The 22,021-nt window shown below is 43.9% G+C and overlaps 1 protein-coding gene across 1 annotated transcript; it reads right to left on the minus strand.

Annotated features, from left to right (window-relative positions):
- Positions 1–1,069: 1,069 nt before the first annotated feature.
- On the minus strand, positions 1,070–21,707 carry NLRP9 (NLR family pyrin domain containing 9). The gene is made up of 9 exons (XM_049620780.1): positions 21,146–21,707; positions 14,579–16,139; positions 12,611–12,772; positions 11,496–11,663; positions 8,281–8,451; positions 4,825–4,995; positions 3,276–3,446; positions 2,644–2,814; positions 1,070–1,703 (listed from the first exon to the last, which is right to left on the minus strand). Exons 1-9 carry the CDS (start codon positions 21,423–21,425, stop codon positions 1,571–1,573), a joined length of 2,988 nt encoding a protein of 995 aa, XP_049476737.1. The 5' UTR covers positions 21,426–21,707; the 3' UTR covers positions 1,070–1,570.
- Between the last annotated feature and the right edge of the window lie 314 nt (positions 21,708–22,021).

The raw sequence follows: 22,021 nt of genomic DNA on the forward strand, positions 1-22,021 counted from the left end.
TCCTCTTGATTTTGCTGTGCACCTAAAACTGCTCTGAAAAATAAAGTTTGCTAAAAGTTTGTGGGAGGGTGGATGGGCTAAATGGGTAAGTGGCATCTACTCCTGAAATCATTGTTGCACCATATGCAAACTAACTTGGATGTAAATTAAACAATAAATAAATTTTAGTGGCACCTGGGTGGCTCAGTCAATTAAGTGACTGACTTCGGCTCAGGTCATGATCTCGCAGTTTGTGGGTTCAGGCCCTGTGTCGGGCTCTGTGCTGAACACTTGCTCAGAGCCTGGAGCCTGCTTCAGATTCTGTGTCTCCTTCTCTCTCTGCCCCTCCCTTGCTTGTCCTCTGTCTCACTCTCTCAAAAATAAATAAATGTAAAAAAATTTTTTTAATAAATTTGAAAAAATTAAAAATAAATAAATTTTTAATATTCAACCAAAATTGAGTTCTATATAGGGTCAATAAGGCATGAATAATTTATGGTAGAGGCAACAGAAAACCAGGCCATGTTTAATTAAGCAATGTATTTATGTATATTTGAAAAAGAAAACATTGGATTAAACTCTGTATATGCAAGTGAAAAAAAGAATACTGAATTTTCTTTTATGCTTATTATTTACTTTGAGAGGGAGCGAGAGGGTCAGAGAGAGAGAGGGAGAGAGAGAATTCCAATCAGGTTCCACACTGTCAGTGCAGAGCCTGACACAGGGCTCAATCTCATGAACCGTGAGATCATGACCTGAGCTAAAATCAAGAGTCAGAAGATTAACAAACTGAGCCACCCAGGTGCCTGAAGAATACTGAATTTTTTAAAAAAGCTGTTGGAGTAGCATATTCTAAAGGATAAGTAGAGGGGTACCTGAGTGGCTCAGTCAGTTGAGCATCCAACCTCAACTCAGGTCATGATCTCACGGTTCATGAGTTCAAGCCCCACATCAGGCTTGCTGTTGTCAACCTGTCAGCACAGAGCCCACTTCAGATCCTCTGTTCCCCTCTCTCTGCCCCTCCCCTGCTTGCACTCTCCCAAAAAATAAAGAAATATTTGAAAAAATAAAATATAAGTCGAGATTTGGAAATGTGTTTTTATTATTTGACCACAAAACTGATCAAATCTCAATTTGCACAAACTAAAAATGGAAAGTTTGGGTGGATGCTGGATATAGGGACAGCAAATAAAACCTAAAATCTATAGACACATTCTACCATCACTTCTAAGTCAAAATTGTCAGAGGATTATGGTTCCTTCAAATCCAAGCGCCTACCTCCATCCCAAGACACCCACTAAGAAAATAAAGTCATGCTTTCCAAAGTGTTTATCCATTTAATGTATTCCTCTAAATACTGCAAGGGAGGGTGGGAATTTTAAAGATGGGGTGGGGACTTAGGCACAGTTGGCACTTATAAACTGAGTCACATTCCACCGTCATATCGCTAGGACGCTGTAAAGGGACAGGTCTGAAATCACAGCCCCCACCTCCATGAATTACAGTTTATAGGACAGGGTATGTCAGGATGAGAACACCCACTGTGACTGAGGAGAAGCCTTTGTGAGACATTTACTTGAGGTGTTCCCCATCAAGAGAGCACACCCCTGACCCTGTACTCTTCGTTGACCCAAAGTTGGTGGGAAATGGTCAGGTGGGGATTTTTCTCTTCCACAGTGGTCAGTAGCATCTGAGTCTCCTCATCAAACGCAGATTTGTCCAGCCTGGGAAAATGGAAACCACATTTTCTTGACTTCATGCATCATCGTTTGCCTGTCTACATCCCAGTGCTGCTTACCAATCCATTCTTTCCTAGAAGTGACTGGGAAAATCATTGTGAATGAGTGGAGAAAGGGTAGGAATGTGCAGAATGGGGTTGCGAATCATTCTGTTCCTCATCAGCATATCATCCAGGGGCCTGGCATATGGAGAGCACCCAAATATTCATTCTACAGGTGCCAAATACATACACTGTACATGCAAATATCATGTTCAGAATAACACTGACTGCTACTCTTCTAGGAAAGTGCTTCTGGGTCAAAACTGCTCAGCCCTTTATAGACCCATCTGTCACGTCCACGATGAGGTTACATCTTTACAGGCAATACAAGGCAGGAGATGGTGTTTATAGGAAGGTGGCAGTTCTTACCTGGGCAATTTTGCCTCTCAGAGGACATGTGACAAGGTCAGGAGACATTTGTGTTTTACTTCAGGGAACGGATGTCATAGCTATTCTTTTTTCATTAATTATTAATTTTCAAATTATTATTATTTTATTGAGATACAATGGATACATAACATTGGATAAGCTTAAAATGTACAACATTGGTTTGATACATCTATATATTGCCAACTTAGCGTTAGCAACATCCATCATGTCACATTATTATAATTTCCTTTTTTTGTGGTGAGAACAATTAAAATCTTGGCTCTCAGCAACCTCAACGTTTCCACTTTTTATCATCATGACCAGAGGAAGGTGCTATGGGCACGTAAGGGGCAGGAAGAGGCCAGAGACACTGCTTAACATCCTGCAATGCACAGGATACCCCCATAGCAAAGGACCCTCCAACCCAAATGTCAGTCACGCCAAGAGTGAGAAAAACCTACTAACCTCACTCACTCTGAGGTGTCTCACCAACAAGGGAAATGGCGTCCACTCACCCAAGCCGCTGCAGGGTGCAGTCCAGATGGCACATGGCTTCACAAAGCACCACTGCCCCATCATGGTCCAAGCTAATCCAGTCCAGGTTCAGGTTCCTCAGTGATTTGCAGCCAGTGAGGGCCGAGGCCAGGGCTTCACAACAGGCAGTGGTGAGGTGACATATTTCCAGCCTGCAACAGGGAAACACAGCAGCTTTGGCAGGCCAGAAGGCACACCACTGTGAGATGCCAATTCCACACCTCTGAGCAGGAAACTTTAGAGTCTAGACCACTGGTTCTCAACCAGGGCCATTGTGTCCCCTGGGGGACATGTGGCAACATGTGAAGACATCTGACACACCTGGACAGTGCTGCTGGCATCTCTCAGGTAGAAAGAAGCCAGGGATACAGCTGAACATCATACAGTGAACAGGACAGCCCCTTCCCCACCACAGCAAAGAACTACTCAGTCCCAAATGTCAATAGAGCCAAAGTTGCGTGAGCCCTGGCTTCACAGTATGGCATTTTGCTAATCAGATCATTCCAGACACACATGGTTTTAAACCTGCTTCCCCTAAGTACCACTAATCCTCCAGCCTTTTTTATTCTTGAAATGGGCAAGACTTCTCATAAAGATACTCTGTGACACTCACCCAAGAGTCTCTACTTTACAGTTCGGATGCTTCAGAGCTTCACATAATTCCTTGACTCCAGCGTCTTGTATGTCATTGCTCCCTAGTTTCAGGGTCTTTAGTTTTTCATTGCAAACAAGAACAGCAGAGAGGTGCTTGCAACAAAGAGGAGTAAGGTAACAATCCGACAACCTGGGGAGAAAATACACACCACGAGATACAATCATGAGGTCCCATCTTGCACAGCTTAGCTTATTTTCAATTACGCATATGAAGGAAGATGTCCCCGAGTATTTCTGAGATGACGATGGTGATGTTTCCTCCGCCTTCCTGCCCAACATGCTGGGCTGTGATTCTGCTGCCTGTCTCTGCTCTCCCAGGGCCTCTGTACCTGTTCTTGCTGGTTGAATGCTCCTGCCCAAGTATCAGTGGGGTTACTCCCTCACTGCCTTCAACTCCCTGCACTAACATCACCTTTGGTGAGGACCTTTCTCACTATTTTATATAGCATCATGTCCCCAGTCTCTGTCCTACCTCCAAGCTCTCCACAGTATTTATCACCCACAGCATATGTACACATATGTTCATAAGTCTTATATAATGTATGCATATATTCATAAGTCTGTATGGACACATACACATGTATGGACATACCTAGACATACATATGTTATATGTGTGTGTGTGTATGTATGTATCTGTCTGATATATGTGTGTATGTGTTTCTGTGGTTCTCAAGCAGGAATGATTTTTGTCCCTCCCTCCTGCCCCAGGGGACTTTGGGCAATCTCCACAAACAATGTTGGTCTGCCATACTGGGAAAGAGGGTACAACAGCATCTAGTGGGTAGAAGCCAGAGATGGTGCTAAACATCCTATAAAAGATCCTACAGGACAGCCGGTCCCCACAATAAAGAATGATGCAGGTCAAATGTCATAGTGCTAAGATTGATAAACCATGATATATACACATATACTTGCAGCCCACACTCTTGTATGTGTGTGTGTGTGATAGAGAGAGAGAGAGAGAGAGAGACCCCATAAAATTGACTTCCATGGAAACAGAGATATTAGAGTGTTTCATTTACTAATTCATCATCTTATCTACCCAGAAGAGTTTCCAGTGCCCAGTAGAAGCAATAATACTATGCCTCCTGCCATCATTTATCGATTGTTTATTTTGGGTAAGTCATTGGTAATAGTTCTTTATGTGCACTATTCCCGCTGGTCACCCCAATTCTTTGACATGGGAAACATAATTATCCTCACGTCACACTGGAGGAGAGGTGAGGCATCCTCACATGTTCATTGGCTAGCCTAAGGCACAGGGGATTCCATTTCTGGCCTTCCTGAGGCCAGAGACCCAACTCCAGAGCAGTGTGTCCTACCCAAGACCTGTCAAGCTCTTTGGTCAAGACACACGTGAGTACCACTGGACACCCCTGCAAGTATCAGGCAGGGCCTTGCTTTTTTCAGCAGACCCCGTGATGTTCCCCTTTCCTGTTTCCTTTTCAGGGTGCTGATATCCAAAAAGGATACTCTGACATTCATGCAAATCATAGCCAGACCTACCACAGCTGCTCGATGTTGCAATTTGGATGCTTCAGTGCCTCACAAAGAGATGCCACTCCACTATCTTCCAGGAGATTTGACTCCAGATCGAGCACGGACAGGGATGTGTTGCACACAAGAGCTTGGGAGAGGTAGTCGCAGGCCACAGAGGTGAGGCCACAGCACATCAGCCTGCAAAGACACACACACACACACACACACACACACACACACTCAACTTGTCAACCCGCTCAGGCTCCAACTGGTAACCTTTTCATGAAGCCACATGCAAGTTATTCCTCATACTCCAGACTCACTTGAGAAAAGTAAGAGAATTAGAACACCCGACAGCTGCACAAACACAGAAGCAAGAATGTGGGATCTGGAATAGGGCATTCCAAACTGGGCAACAGAATCTCAGATTCCAGCTTCAGGTCAGGTCACCACCGGCTAGGTGACCTTAGCCAAAGTCATCCCTTCTAGGGACTTGTGCTTATCATGTGGTGGAATGTGCTGGATGACGTTGTATTTAACATGATTTCTCTGGTTATACCCACTGTTGGAAATTTGGAAAGCAGCGGGAAGCGTAAGACACCAGCAGCTCACGAGTGAATGTTACCCCTTGATGTAGTGAATTTAGTTGATATTATGTTTGACATGTTTTTGTTTTGTTTTTAATTAGCGGTCAACATGTAAGAACCAAGAGATTTCACATGGAATTTCCTACCTCTACCTCCCACAGACAAGCCAGCTACCTGAAATTCCATGGCAGGTGGTCACGCAGCAAAAGACACACGGCGGGGAACAGAAACTCCCATGTGGCAGGGGCAGGCCCTGTCCAACTCACCAGCACCTCCACCCAGCCCCTCACTCACTCTGGTTGTTTGCCTGGGCTTCAGGGGACCCCTGAGCACGACCTCTGGCAGGAAGCAAGCACAAGTCTCTGATAAACAAACACTGCTCATCTATGATGGATTTTTCTTCCCATCTTCTCGTGTTTAAGATCAGCCAATGGCACGTACTTCATACTTTTTTCAATGAAATAAGTATTTTGAATTTTGAAACTTCACTGATACGTATTTTGAAAATTCATTAATACGTTAATGGTTGCATAAGATAATCTCCAGTGGCTTCACTACTGTATATATTTCCTAAATATCTCCACTTGTATTCTTTATACTTTCTGCCATTTTAAGTTATATTGAATTACTACCTTGCCTCAAATTTTTTTTAATGCTTTTTTAAGGCTTACTATTAAGACTCTTCATTTCACTTTATTTGCTAACATACTTTGCAAAAAACCTCGACAAATTAATACTCCCAATCATTGTATAAATCTGTCCATTTGGCAGAATCCTGGCCAAGTGGAATATATTTTAAATTTTTGAGCATTCGTTATAAAGAGCATTATTTTGTTGAACATTTTTACTTTTAAAATTACTAGTGACATTTGTACATGTTCAGCAGTCTTTCATTAAAAAAGTTTTTTTTATTGAAGTATAATCAACATACAGGGTTATAATAGCCTCAGATGTACAATAAAATGATTCAACAATTCTGTATATTAATTACTCAGTGAGCATCACGGTAAATGTATTCTTCATCCCCATCACATAATTCATTATTTCACCCATCCCGCCACCTACTTCCCTTCTGGCAACCACCAATTTGTTCTCGGTATTTAAGAATCTGGGGTCACCTGGGTGGGGGTCACCTGGGTGGCTCAGTCAGTTAAGTGTCCAACCTGGGTCATGAATTCATGGTTTGTGAGTTCAAGCGCTCCGTCGGGCTCTGTGACAACAGCTCAGAGCCTGGAGCCTGCTTTGGATTCTGTGTCTCCCTCTCTCTCTGCCCCTTCTCTACCACTTGTTTGCATGCTCTTACTTTTTCTCAAAAATAAACAAATATTTTTTTAAGAGTCTGGAATTTTCTCTCTTTTTTTCATTCATTTGTTTGTTTGCTTTGTTTCTTAACTTCCACTTTTTCTTTCTTAAATAGGCTTCACGCTCAGCATGGAACCCAGCACAGGGCCTGAACTCACAACCCTGAGATCAAGACCAGAGCTAAGATCAAAAGTCAGATGCTCAATCAAATGAGCCACCCAGATGGCCCAAATTCCACCTATTTTTAAGGAATACTGATTATGGTGTAAAAATAAACAAATAAACAAACAAAAAAACCGTGTTAAGTGATGGATCTTGAGGAACCCTTTAGAAAACTACAGCCCATTTGAGAGGCACCTGGGTGGCTCAGTCTGTTAAGCATCGGGCTTCGGCTCAGGTCATGACCTCACAGTTTGTGAGTTTGAGCCCTGCATTGGGCTCTGCGCCGATAGCTCAGGGCCTGGAGCCTGCTTGGGATTCTGTGTCTCCCTCTCTCTCTGCCCCTCCCCCACTCACACTCTGTCTCTGTCTGTCTCTCTCTCTCGAAAATAAATAAACATTAAAAAAAATTTTTTTAAGAAAGAAAAATACAGCCCATTTTAATTGCTGGTCATCAAGTACATGTTAATTCTACTCATTGTATAACATCAGCCACTTATTACATAGCCAAATGTTTCCACCTTCCCATATGTCATTTCTTTCGTACCCCCAATGGTTTTTCCTTCTAATCTTTATAGATCAAAGTTGGGGGGGGGGGGTTCTTTCTTTCTTTCATGGTTTGGTTTTAGTGTTTAATGTTCCTGGAACATATTTCACTGTTGATTTTCCTATACAGTCTAGAATGTCATCTCAGTGGTAGTATTCTTTCCCTTTCCTGTCTTAGATGCCTGTGTGTGTGTGTGTGTGTGTGTGTGTGTGTGAGTGTGTGATGCACAGGCCTATGTGCACACATACATGCACACAACACAGCTGTTTCTGGGTTGCTCATGCACAGCCACGGATTTGGCGTTCTTGCACCTGCCCCCACATGGAACCACCACGACATTCCACGTGATTTAACACTAAGTTTCCCATGTGGCCTCACTGGGCAAACAGGGGTCCCACTCTACCGCTGCCCTAGCCAACCGCCCACCACAGAGGAAGCACTCCACTGTGCATATTTGTAGCATGAGAGAAATGGCAGCTCTGGAGGGCCCCAGTAATAACCTAGAACGTGCAAACCTTGCTCCTAAAACGGACCAAATGAATGCCTTGTCTTAGATGTTTACACGCTCCCTCTCCCCAGCACCAATTGTATCTAAGGCATGGTCCTTGTTCACAATAACCAGGATTTACTGGGCTCTCAAGTAGACACGAGGTACCTAAGGGTGGGTCTCCAACTCTCGAATTCAACCTCATGGTGCTGCTATGGAGGAGGTGTTGTACCAGCTCCATTTTACTGACAGGGCAACTGAGGCATGGAGAGGCAGGTCTGACTATAGACTCTGTGTTCTGCAGTCTCCCTCAGTGAGCAGTTGATTACCTCCGCTATTGATGGGTCCGCATGTACATGTCCACAGTCTCCCCAGAGCCCACTTTCCCCAGATGGACTCACAGCAGTGTCTCCAGGGCACAGTCTGGGTGCTTCAGGGCGTCACACAGCATCAGCATGCCTTCATTCCTCAGAGGGTTTTCCACCAGGGACAGAAGCTTCAGCTTCTTGTTGCAGACCAGGACCGAGGCAATATCGTCGCAAGCTTTTGCTGTGATGTCACACCTCCCCAACCTGCATGTGAGACACATGTTGCAGAATGTGACCACAGGTTCTGAGCGGCCACGGACCATATCCCAGCTTCCAGTCTTACACCAGCAAATCCACCATCTACATTCCAGACTTGAAAAGCACAAATGTGGCAGGACCCCTGGTTGGCTCAGTAGGTTAAGCATCCGACTTTGACTGAGGTCATGATCTCACTGTTCATGAGTTCAAGCCCCACATGGGGCCCTGTGCTGACAGCTCAGAGCAGGCTGTTTCAGATTCTGTGTCTCCCTCTCTCTCTGCCCCTCCCCAATCAAATTCTGTGTGTCTCTCTCTCAAAAATAAAGAAGTATTTAAAAATTTTTTAAATAAAATAAAAATAAAAGCACAAATGTAATTACATGACTCTATTTATTTATCCCTATTGCTTTCCACTGAAGTTAGGAAAAAATCTGGAAACAATCAGCAAAACTAAAAGGCAACCAATGGAATGGGAGAAGATATTTGCAAATGACATATCAGATAAAGGGTTAGTATCCAAAATCTATAAAGAATTTATCAAACTCAACACCCAAAAAACAAATAATCCAGTGAAGAAATGGACAAAAGACATGAACAGACACTTCTCCAAAGAAGACATCCAGATGGCCAACCGACACATGAAAAACTGCTCAACATCACTTATCATCAGGGAAATACAAATCAAAATCGCATTGAGATACCACCTCACACCTGTCAGAATGCCTAACATTAACAACTCAGACAACAACAGATGTTGGTGAGGATGCAGAGAAAGAGGATCTCTTTTGCAAGAGAATGCAAGGAAATGCAAACTGGTGCAGCCACTCTGAAAAACAGAATGGAGGTTCCTCAAAAAATTAAAAATAGAACTACCCTACGACCCAGCAATTGCACTACTAGGTATTTACCCAAGGGATACAGGAATGTTGTTTCGGAGGGACACACGCACCCCAAAGTTTATATCAACACCATCAACAATAGCCAAAGTATGGAAAGAGTCCAAATGTCCATCAATGGATGAATGGATAAAGAAGATGTGGTATATATATACAATGGAGTATTACTCAGCAATCAAAAAGAGTGAAATCTTGCCATTTGCAACTATATGGACGGAACTAGAGGGTATTATGCTAAGCGAAATTAGTCAGTCAGAGAAAGACAAACATCATATGAATTCACTCATATAAGGACTTTAAGACATAGAACAGATGAACATAAGGGAAGGGAAGCAAAAATAATACTGAAAGAAGGAGGAGGACAAAACAGAAGAGACTCTCAAATATGGAGAACAAACAGAAGGTTACTGAGGGGTTGTGGGAGGGAGGATGGGCTAAATGGATAAGGGGCATTAAGGAATCTACTCCTGAAATCATTGTTGCACTACATGCTAACTAATTTGGATGTAAATTAAAAAAAAAATCAGAGCCAGTGGTTCTCAACAGGGGGATGATTTTTTACCCCAGGGGGACATTTGTCAGTGTCTGGAGAAATTGTTGGTTGTCACAACTAGGGAGAGGGGTGCTGCTAGCATCTAGTAGACGGAGGCCAGGGATGCTGTTCAACATCCTACATTGTTGTGGACAGCCCCTCTTCCCACAGCAAAGAATGATCTGGAGCTCAATAAATCTGATTGTCCGTCAATAGTTCTAAGGTTGAGAAGCCCTGGTCTGAGCCTTAATGCAGCTGAAAAGAGCATCTTGTGGGGGCACCTGTTTGGCTCAATTGGTGGAGAATGCAATTGTTGATCTCAGGGTTGTGAATTCAAGCCCCCTGGTGGGTGTAGAGATGACTTAAAAATAAAAAATATTTTTTAAAAAATAGGACATATCATAGGCTAGAGCGGCTTTCTCAAATCTCAGCACTATTGACATTTTGAACTGGAAAATTCTTTGTTGTGGGACCTGTCCTGGATGTTATTGGATGCTAAGAGTAGAACCCCTGACCTCCACCCACTACATGCCTGTAGCATCCTCCCAAGGCAATGATGACCATTGAAAATGTCCAGATGCTGACATTTTCTAAGAGAAAAAACTGCCCTCTGTTGAGAACTAATGGTCTGGGGGGAACCTGATTTGGGGGACCTCAAACTGAAGTCAAGATTACAATTGGTCTGCCCCAAAGAGGCAAAGTTTCCCTCAGTAAATGTCTACAAATGACCCCTGGTTTCCTAGATCTGTTCCCCAATTCTTATGCTAATGTGGAATATTAAAACCCTGTGCAAATGGCCTAACATGAAATGGAGCAAAATACTCAGGAATTTTCTAAGTTCCCCATCACTAGAGAGAGCTAGAGTAGAAAAAAAAAGTCATGATATGGAAAGAGTTCAAATGAGGAAAAGGATCTACAGAAAGCCTGTGTGTTCAAACAACTCATGCACGGAATGCACCTCTCTCTCCTGATGGATCTCAACCAAGTTACAGTTAACCAAGTGTATGTGAATCTGTCAATTACATTTGCAACTTTTCCAGCAAAGAAGAGACTCTGAAGCAGGGGAGAGAAGAGCATATTCTCCAGGTGGGTTTAATGAGTTGGTTCTCAATTACACCCCCCTTTTTCTTTCTGCTATAAAATGGATTGATCCTGTCTAGAAACCACCCAACTATGGTAGGTAGGGGCATCCCAGATAATTTTCAAGAGGAAGAAATGATCTGAGGCAAATCGCTTTCCCTCTGGCTTCCATGTTGTCACCAACCAGATTGACATAAGTACACTTGTGGTCATTGATATGATTTCTCATTTTAAGTGTCTATGAATATCTTCAGGGGAAAAAAATGGAGTTTTGGTTTTGGCATAGGTGGTTGAGGACAGAACCAAGAAGAGGAAGGTAAGGTGTCCACGAGAAGTAATCCAAGTGACTACCAAAGGAGGGAAAGCTGTAACAAGCCTTCTGAGAGGTCTGAAGATCGCTCTTCTGAGGTCTGGAGAGGCTGAGATGGAAAATTTACCATGTAAGAGACAAAAGACTGATGCAGGAAAGAAATGGGCACATTCCACGGAAAATTCCATGCTGGACAAGAAACATCACTGAGTGCGGACAAGCCGAGACTCACATCAGCTGTTCCACGATGCACACGGGGTGCTTCAGCGTCTCACACAGCTGCCTGACGTTCACAAGGGAGAGTCTAGTGCCGTGCAGGTTCAGGCATTTCAGATAAGGGTTGTGAAGAATGGCCTCAAAGAAGTCTGGGCCATTTCCAACATAAGATGCAAAATTATACCTAGAAAAAATGTGGAAACTCATGCAGCAGAGTCCAAGCACAAAGGAAGATACGTCTTACACAATTCCTCCCACCTGTCTACCATGCTTAGGCTCACAACACTGTAGATATCCCGTTGCTGCCACCTGTAAATTCTCTCTACCTGGGGTTTTCAGACAGCAGACAAACACAGAGGCTCAGCTGCTCGGTTCTCTCCTTTCTTGCTAGTCCCTGCATGCCCACACACCACCGTCCATACTGGAAGGGAGTGAACCAAACTCATCCCATATTAAATTCTAAGCACCGTCAGGATGGGGACACGATGCTTGTGCATCTTTGCACCCACAGGTCCAGGCCGGAGCTTGACATACAACGGGGATGCATGTATTTGAGTTAACTCTCCAAGAAGAACCATGTTTCCCAAGGAAAGGATCCATTTGTTTAAAAACTAAGGTTTTGGGGCACTTGGGTGGCTCAGTCGGTTAAGTGTCTGACTTCAGCTCAGGTCATGATCTCACTGTCCATGAGTTCAAGCCCCACATCAGGCTCTGTGCTGACAGCTCAGAGCCTGGAGCCTACTTGTAATTAATTCTGTGTCTCCCTCTCTCTCTCTGTGCCCTCCACTCACTCACGGTCTCTCTCTCTCTCTCTCTCAAAAGTAAATAAACATTAAAAAAAGAAGGGGGAACCAATGGTGGCCACCCACCCCAGAAAACAAAGCACTTCCCCATTTGTGCATGGAAACTGACCTATAGTGGCTGGGGACCTACCCTGTTGACCATGTTCAATCCTAAAGTCCCCCAGTTTGCTCACAGTTGCTTCTTGTCAATAAAATATTGGTATCAAGGAAAGTGCTCCCCAAATGTTTCTTGAGCCATTGGATTGCAGCTCTGTGCATTGGTATTTCCCAAAAAACCCAGAGTAGAAAGGATGAAACTCAGTTGTTTACAGGTCAACATCCAACCTACCCGAACTTTTGGAGTTTACAAACAGGATGAGCCAGGGCTTTCCAGAGAATTTCCAGGGAGGGCTCATCAAACATACAATTGTCCAGATCTAACATCTGAAAGTTCTTGTTGGCCGTGAACACAGAACAAAGGTCCTTCCAGAAGGAGAGCTTCTCCTCGTCACTGTGGGAGAACAAAGACCGTGACTCTCCAGTGGCGCAGTGCAACTCAGCACATTCTCAAAACAGGCAGAACACCATCCCCAGAGCCCCCAAAGCTCCCCAAAAGACACCCGGGCCTGAACAAGGAGAGGGAAGGCCAGGTTGGCTGAGCTAACAGGTCAAGTGGCTAAGGAAAGGACCCTGAGGCCAGAGCAATGGGAATCAAACCCCATTTGAACCACTTATTAGCTAAGTGACCCTAGACAAGCTATTCAGTCTTATTCAGCCTCCTTTTCTTCCAGCTTTAGGCAACAATACCTGACTGTTGTATGAATGAAGGTTGAGATTTGGTGATCCATCAGTGAAACAGGAAACTACATCCAAAAATATGAACATATAGGTACAAAATAAAGTCATGGAGATGTAATGTACAGCATGGGTGTGACTACACTTAATAATACTGTATTACATTTGTCGAAGTTGCTAAGAGAGCAGATCTTAAAAGTTCTCATCATGGGGCGCCTGGCTGGCTCATTCCATAGAGCGTGCAACTCTTGACCTTGGGGTTGTGAGTTTGAGCCCCATGTGAGGTGTAGAGTTCACTTTTAAAAAGTGCACCTGGGCACCTGGGTGGCACAGTAGGTTAAGCGTCTCTTAGTTTCAGCTCAATCATGATCTCGAGGTTGGGGAGTCCAAGCCCTGCATCAGGCTTTGTGCTGACAGTGCAGAACCTGCTTGGGATTCTCTCTCTCTCCTCTCTCTCTCTCTCTCTCTCTCTCTCTCAAAAATAAATAAACTTTAAAAAATAAAAATAAGAATAAGTTGTGCCTAGGTGGCTCAGTCAGTTAAGCATCCAACTTCAGCTCAGGTTATGATCTCAGAGTTCACGGGTTCAAGCCCCACATCAGGCTCTGTGCTGACAGCTTGGAGCCTGGAGCCTTCTTCGGATTCTGTGTCTCCCTCTCTCTCTGTCCCTCCCCTGCTTTCACTCTTGCTCTCTCTCTCTCAAAAATAGATAAATATTTTTTATTTACTGTTTAAAAAATAAGAAATTTAAAAATTAAAAAGTTCTCATCACAAGAAAAATTTTTGTAACTATGTGTGGTGACAGCTGTTAACTAGACATATTGAGGTGATCATTTGGCAACATAAAAAATTACTGAGGGGCGCCTGATGGCTCAGTGGGTTAAGCGTCTGACTTCAGCTCAGGTCATGATCTTGTGGTTTGTAGTCCGAGCCCTGTGTCAGACTCTCTGCTGTCAGTGCAGAGCCTGTTTTGGATATCTGTCACCCTCTTTCTCTGCCCCTCCCCTGCTTGTGTTCTCTCTCTCTCTCTCTCTCAAAAATAAATAAACATTTAAAATGTTTTTTAAAAAATACTGAATTATGGGGTGCCTGGGTGGCTCAGTTGGTTAAGCATCTGACTCTTGATTCAGGCTCTGGTCACGATGTTGCAGTTCATGCGTTTGAGCCCCATGTTGGTCTCTGTGCTGACAGTGCGAGCCTGCTTGGGATTCTCTCTCCCCCCTCTCTCTCTCTCTCTGCCCTCCCGCCCCCAACTCTCTCTCTCTCTCTCTCAGTAAATAAATAAACTTTTAAAAAAATACTGAATCATGAAGTTGTTCACCTGACACTAATATAATGTTATATGTCAATTATACTTCAATTTAAAAACTAAAAACCAAAACTGCGACTGTGAAAAGTCTCTGATTGCAAAATCCATGTTTTTTACATGTAAACATCCATGGAGGACCCATTGGGAACTAAAACAAGATACAAGTATGGTGTGTGTAGGGTGGGGATAGGGGTGATTAATAGAGGGACTCACTTTGTGATGGATCCAGAGTCATCTGAAAAGACATTTTCTATAGACAGGTGAAGTTTCTGCAAATTTTGGCAATGTTTCATACAGAATGCTGATATTACCAATTCTTCAATGTTACCAATGTAAATATCAACTTCCTCGAAGAAATCCATCACCTGTCTTACAAATTCTTTCTCATGGGTCTCAAACAAACCGCTGAACAATTCCTGGAAATTCACCACAACCTGATTGGTGTCACACTGACTTAAACTTTTAAGGCATTGGGTTATTTCCTGCCTTATCTCTTTGGACAGGAGAAAACCAAAGGACGTCTCCAGCATGTTGGTTATTTTTCCAGTTGAAACTCCAAACAAGAATGTTATCATCTGGGACAAGTGGCTCTGGACCTGACTCACACCTGCTGTTACAAGCTGGGTCACACTTCCAATGGCCGGGTCAGGATTGTCCTCGGGTTGTTTGAGCAGATAGAACATGGCAGCACAAAACTCTTGGATGCACAAATGCATGAAGGTAAAACAGTCGCCGTTCCTGAGAAGGAGTCTCATGCCCACCCACATCAAGGTATCGGACTCAGATACCCCACTCCTCCTGAGGTCCCCATGGCAAAACACAAATGTGCGCGTCCATATTCCCTCTGCAGCCAAGGTACACAGGCCTTTCAGTCGGGCTCTGCTCTGCTTGGGGGGACAGTTTTCATTTCTTGACTTGAATACATTAATTAAAAAGGATGCATACAAAGAAGTGGTGCTTTCGGACGCAACCTCAAGGTCTTTTCCTTTCTCCAGCTGCCATTTCATACAAGTACAGACCAGCCAGCATACAAGAGGATTATGGCAGAACATACAGAGCGGGACGTTGTCCCTCACAAAACTGAAGGCTTTCATGGCTTTGCTCCTCTCGCGGAAGAAATGGTAGAAATACAGCTTCCTTTCATGATGAGAGAATCCTGGGAGGACTATGTATTTTGGATGCTGCAACAGGAAATAATATCTTCTCATGCCCACTGTTCCCAATGCGACAAGCAGAGAAGACTTTGGAAGCATTTTTCTCTGCAGCAAACTCCTCACGATAATCTGCATTGGCTTCCGCTGCTTCTGGTCATCGCACAGCTGAGTCGTAATCTCCAAATCAAACTTGAGTTCCTCAAAGCCGTCCATGATGAACAGGATTCTCTCTGGCTGGGAAAAAATGTCCTCGACCGGCTCTGAAGACTGAGGCCAGTCCCTGGAGATGAGCTCCACTAAGCTGGTCTCTGCAATGGCGTTCATTTCACAGCCATTGAGGAAGAAGATAAATGTGAATCTGTCCTTCCAAAGGTTGCCCTCTGCCCATTCCAGTACGGCTTTCCTCAGAAGGGTGGTTTTGCCAATCCCTTCTGGACCTTGCAAGACCACCGTGGGTGTGGGCTCTCCAGCCTGGCTGGCAGGATATGCAGCCTTCAGGGTTTCATACTCATTCTTTGTGGTTTCTTTATAGAAATCACTGGGAACTGGAAGGCAGGTTTCTTTCTCCCATATGAGACGGAATTTTTCTCTCATGTGATTTCTGTATGGGTTTGGTTTATCTGAGTAGACAGGGGTAGAATACCAGATAGTTAAACAATTTTTTTAAAAAGTGCATTCATTCTTTGGCACCCAGAATGATCCCTAGAGATTTACTTGAGCACCTGTATGAAGACTACGGTATGTCCATGGATGGCCAGGCTAATTAACTTAGTTTTTATTAGGACCATAAGCTATCTCAAATCACGTCCATGTAAGCACCTAGCCCAAACCAGAAGCCTATCTCAGAGCTACAAGGCAATATATTGTGTGAATGCTTCAGAGTCACATTCAAAACCTCCCCAGTGAAGAATCCCATAACCACTATCATTTACTGAGTGTCTGCCAGGAACCAGGGCTGAGAATGTTACTATGGTTACTATGTCTTTCATGTCAACAACCCATCGAGATTTGTTCTACTCCCACTTTACCCAAAAAAATCAGAGAGGGAGAATGTGTCTCTTGATTAATTTGCGCTAGTGAATAACTATTAGGGTCAGGTGCCTGTCGCACATCTGTCTGATTTGAAACCATAAGGTCTAAGCTATTTCTGTTCTGACATGCTGACTGCAGGTTAATTTCAGAAACACACCCCTGAATCATCATTCTTCCAACCCACCCTTACGATGTACCTTCCATGTTCAAGGCAACACATTACAGGAGGTTAAATAAAATGACAAATGTGGTCAAGGACCATAACCTGCATTGGAGAAATCTACACCACAGTAGGGGAGGTTCTTCTGCATGTTTTCCAAGCAAAGGGCACTGATGGTTTTGTCCAAGGATATAGGACTAGATAACATTCTTGGAATGTAGCGATGGCCCTCCTCTCGCTGGGGCAAAGGAAGATTTGTTTCTAAAATCAGGTGTTTTGGGGCATGTGGGTAGCTCAGTCGGTTAAGGATCCGACTCTTTCTATGCCCCTACTCAGAAGGAAGAAGCTATGGAAGATGAGAGCTTCTACCTTCAACAACCTTAAAGATTTAAAGGTCAAAATTGTCCGGCAGAGATACGACGAGACAGTGTAAAGAAGGCTGAGGGCAAAACACAAGATAGCACCGCCCTCCCCCAGGTGGGACATATGTGATATTCCTTGGACACTCCCAGCTACCCAAAAACAAGAAAGGACAAAAAACAAATGGTGAAACTGATAACAGTCTCCACCAGTTTACCAGAAAAAGGCAATCCCATCATAGCCTAAAGTCCAGGAACTCCCTACTGTCTCAATGTTAATGCCTTGCTAGAGAGAAAAACAACCTTAGCTTGACAACAGCTAGGCCTCCAGTAAGTCTGTAGCATGTGAAAGTCTCTTTGGAAACTCCCCCTAGACTTTATCTCCCTGGACTCCATCAACAGTGCCCCCCACACTTATAGTGCAGCCCTTTCTTTCCATGGGTCCTGTCCCCGTGCTTTAATAAAATCACCTTTTTGCACAAAAAGAAAAAAGAAGGGATCTGACTCTTGATTTCGGCTCAGATCATGATCTCACAGTTAGTGAGTTCAAGCCCCATATCAGGCTCTGCACTGACATTGCGGAATCTGCTTGGGATTCTCTCTCTCCACCCACTCCTCTCTCTGCTCCCCCTCTGCTTGCGCACTCTCTCTCTCAAAATAAACAAACTTTAAAAAATAATAATTAAAAATGTTTTCACAATAAAAACGGATGTTTCTTTCCCCTCTGGAGAAATTTAGACATGTCTCTCGCTCCCTGGAGACTTGCCAGGGTAATAAAGCTAGTGTCAGTCCCTGGAGGGCAGAGGGCAGGGCTGTCAAGGGGTGTTAGGTAAGGTCGGGATGTCTGACTCTCCAGGCTCCTCAACTATGTCTCAGATCTATCTGAGCCCACCTCCAAACCCTCCCTCCGCACCCCCAGGGAGACTCAAAGGACAAAACCTAATGTGAACATAAATCTCATTTCCTGTTATTCAGGGAGCAATGAATCTTCTAAATCCATCTGGGCTCATTCTGTCCTCACGGACCACATTTATGGACATGTGGCACGCTGGCCCAACAGCAGCTTGCTGCCTAGGAATTGCCGTGGCAATTGACAGTCCAGCCACTGCATGATGGGTCCACAACCCAGGAGACATGCCTTGGTTCAACTACTGTGCATCGTGAGACTTTAGGACTACTATAATCCATCTGAATCTTGGCTTACTTACCAGAATAGGAAGTCTACTCCCACAAGTAGATAAAAATCAATGAGAGATTAACATGTAAAATTGGGCAAAGCATCCTGCAACTTTGAGTTACTGTATCAAAGGTAAATTTTAAAAAAATGACTTTTCCGGCAATAGCCAAAGTATGGAAAGAGCCCAAATGTCCATCAATGGATGGATAAAGAAAATGTATATATATATATATATATATATATATATATATATATATACACACACACACACACACACACACACACACACACACACACAATGGAGTATTATTCAGCAATCAAAAAGAATGAAATCTTGCCATTTGCAAAAACATGGATGGAAGTAAAGTGGATTATGCTAAGCAAAATTAGTCACTCAGAGAAAGATACATATCATATGATTTCACTCATATGTGGGATTTAAGAAATACAACAGATGGGGCGCCTGGGAGGCTCGGTCGGTTAAGCGTCCGACTTCAGCTCAGGTCATGATCTCACGGTCCGTGGGTTCAAGCCCCGCGTCAAGCTCTGTGCTGACCGCTCAGAGCCTGGAGCCTGTTTCAGATTCTGTGTCTCCCTCTCTCTGTGACCCTCCCCCGTTCATGCTCTGTCTCTGTCTCAAAAATAAATAAATGTTAAAAAATTTAAAAAAAAAAAGAAATACAACAGATGAACATAAGGGAAGGGAAGCAAAAGTAATATAAAAACAGGGAGGAGGACAAACCATAAGAGACTCTTAAATACAGAAAACAAACTGAGGGTTGCTGGAGGAGGGGTGAGTGGGGAGATGGGCTAATTGAGTGATGGGCATTAAGGAGAGCACTTGAGGGACGCCTGGGTGGCTCAGTCGGTTGAGCATCTGGCTTCAGCTCAGGTCATGATCTCACAGTTTGTGGGTTCAAGCCCCGCATCGGGCTCTGTGCTAACGGCTCAGAGCCTGGAGCCTGCTTCAAATTCTGTGTTTCCCTCTCTCTCTGCTCCTCCCCCACTCATGCTCTGTCTCTCTCCTTCAAAAACAAATGAAAACATTTTTTAAAAATTTAAAAATAAAAAAAAAGGAGGGCACTTGATGTGATGAGCACTGGGTATTATATGTAGGTAACGAATCAATGGGTTCTGCTCCTGAAGTCATTATTGCACTATATATTAACTAACTTGGATGTAAATTTTAAAAAAATAATTTTTTTTTAAATGAAAAAAAAATGACTTGTCTGGAGGCACCTGGGTGGCTCAGTTAAGCGACTGATTCTTGGTTTTGGTTCAGGTCATGATTTCATGGTTTGTGAGTTCAAATCCCACGAGGGGCCCTGCACTGATGGTGCGAAATCTGCTTGGGATTCTCTCTCTCCCTCTGCCCCTTCTCCGCACGTGCTGTCTCAGTATCTCTCAAAATAAATAAATAAACTTTTTTAAAAAAAGAAATATTTTTTTAAAAAAATGTCTGACATTTTGTCTCTCTCTTTTTTTTTAAAGAGTATCCTTCCAGCAGAGGGTGTAAATGAGCCATCAATGAGTCAAAAAATAACTGATTTGGAAAAGTGTCTATTCATGTCTTCTGCCCATTTCTTCACTGGATTATTTGCTTTTCAGGTGTGGAGTTTGGTGAGTTCTTTATAGATAAATTATGGAAAGAGCCTAAATGTCCATCAACTGATGAATGGATAAAGATGTGATTTATATATACAATGGAATACTACTTGGCAATGAGAAAGAATGAAATCATGCCATTTGCAGCAACATGGATGGAACTGAAGGGTATTATGCTAAGTGAAATAAGTCAGAGAAAGACAGATATCACATGTTTTCACTCATATGTGGATCCTGAGAAACTTAACAGAAGACCATGGGGGAGGAAAAGGGGGGGAAAAGTTACAGAGAGGGAGGGAGGCAAACCATAAGAGACTCTTAAAGACAGAGAACAAACTGAGGGTGGATGGGGGGGGCTGGTGGGGAAGAGGGGAAAGTGGGTGAAGGGCATTGAGGAGGGCACCTGTTGGGATGAGCACTGAGTGTTGTATGGAAACCAACTTGACAAATTATATTTAAAAAAAAAAAATAACTGATTTGGGGGCACATGGGTGGCTCAGTCGGTTAAGCGTCCAACTTTGGCTCAGGTCATGATCTCGAGGTTCGTGAGTTCAAGCCCCACGTCGGGCTCTGTGCTGACAGCTCGGAGCCTGGAGCCTGCTTCGGATTCTGTGTCTCCCTCTCTGTCTGCCCCTCCCCTGCTCGCGCCCTGTCTCTCAAGTCTCTCCCTGCCTCTCAAAAATGGATAAGCGTTAACAAATAAAAATTAAAAAGAATTAAAAAAAAAATAACTGATGTCAAGTCAGACCTGTCCCTGCTGAAAAAGTCATCTAACATGAGGAAATGCTGTTGGGACCACGGTTTTCCCATTTGTAAACCTCAGGATAGTGGTGGGAATAAAAAGATATTAGGCATCAGTTGCACTTTCTGTAGTGCCGGGGACATAAGCTCTCTCTGATTATTTCCTAATGTTAGGATTCTGCCTCGTCCCTGGAGCAGGTCTAGTCAAAAGGACAGTCAACTACCATAATGCAACTCTATCTCAGCACACCTGGTGATGAACACCTGACCCAGAGCATCCCTCGTAAGAGCACGGGCTCAGCTCCCGACAGGAAAATGGGGAGACACCCCTTAGATGAACAGGACACTACCCGCCCACAGGCCATCACTGGCCCATGCATGGCCAGAGTTGCCTTACAATTCCATGACCTCCAAGGCTCCCTTGACCCACAATGCGTTCTCAGCTGATGGAGAGTAGCCACTAATTTAATACTATCCCCTTCATTCTCACAAGGTTCTAGTGAACCAAGCTTCTTCCACGGGTCCCTGCCCCCTTCATCCTCCTACACTTACTTCTGATCTCTTCCTGAGCCTTTGTCCAGAGGTCACGCCGCTCAATCTGTAGAAACAGGTTCAGTGTCAGCTCCCATGCCTGCTTTCCTGGGTAGTGTTTGCCCAACAGCTTTGCTACATCTTCTCTTGAAGCCTTCTTTAACTCGGTCCATGGGATTGGCTTGAGCTCAAGTTGCAGAGGTTCTTGCTTGAGGAGTTCCTTAAATTTCCAGAACTCTTCCTTTCTGAGCTCCTCTAGGTACCACAATAAGCCAAAGTCCGAGAAAAAGGATTCAGCCATCTTGCCCTGGGGTTGTGAACTTGGAAATCTCCAGAGAGAAAAAAATTCTTCAAAAACAAGGAATAAGTAGTACCTGAGGGAGAATGATGTGATTACAGAGATAAATCTGCAGTTGAGAGTGGCTTAAAATTATTGATAATCCTGCTGGGGCACCTGGGTGGCTCAGTGGGTTAAGCATACGACTATGTCAGACTCTTGATTTCGGCTCAGGTCATGATCTCACAGTTCCTGAGATCAAGCGATGAGTCAGGCTCTGCACTGACTCCCAAGAGTCGGCTTGGGATTCTCTCTCCCTCTCTCTGCCCCGCCCCTGCTCGCTTTCTCTTTCTCAAAATAAATTTAAAACATAAAATAAAATAAACTCTGGGGCACCCAGAGTTTTCTCCCTCTTTCATAAATCCCCCTTGCAAAAATTCTGTTTTTCATATCTCTCCCCAGGTCATGTGCATCTCACAAGTCAGAACCGACAGACCAACCGAGTCTGAGAAATAGCTCTCTGGTGTTTTCACCCTTTCTCCTTAGTTATCTGATACGTGAGGTCCTCCAATTCTCCATGTCCCCGGTTACATTTTAGAAATACAGGGGGCCCCGGGTCA

Source organism: Panthera uncia (assembly GCF_023721935.1).
Source record: "Panthera uncia isolate 11264 chromosome E2 unlocalized genomic scaffold, Puncia_PCG_1.0 HiC_scaffold_19, whole genome shotgun sequence".
Lineage (NCBI taxonomy): Eukaryota > Metazoa > Chordata > Mammalia > Carnivora > Felidae > Panthera > Panthera uncia.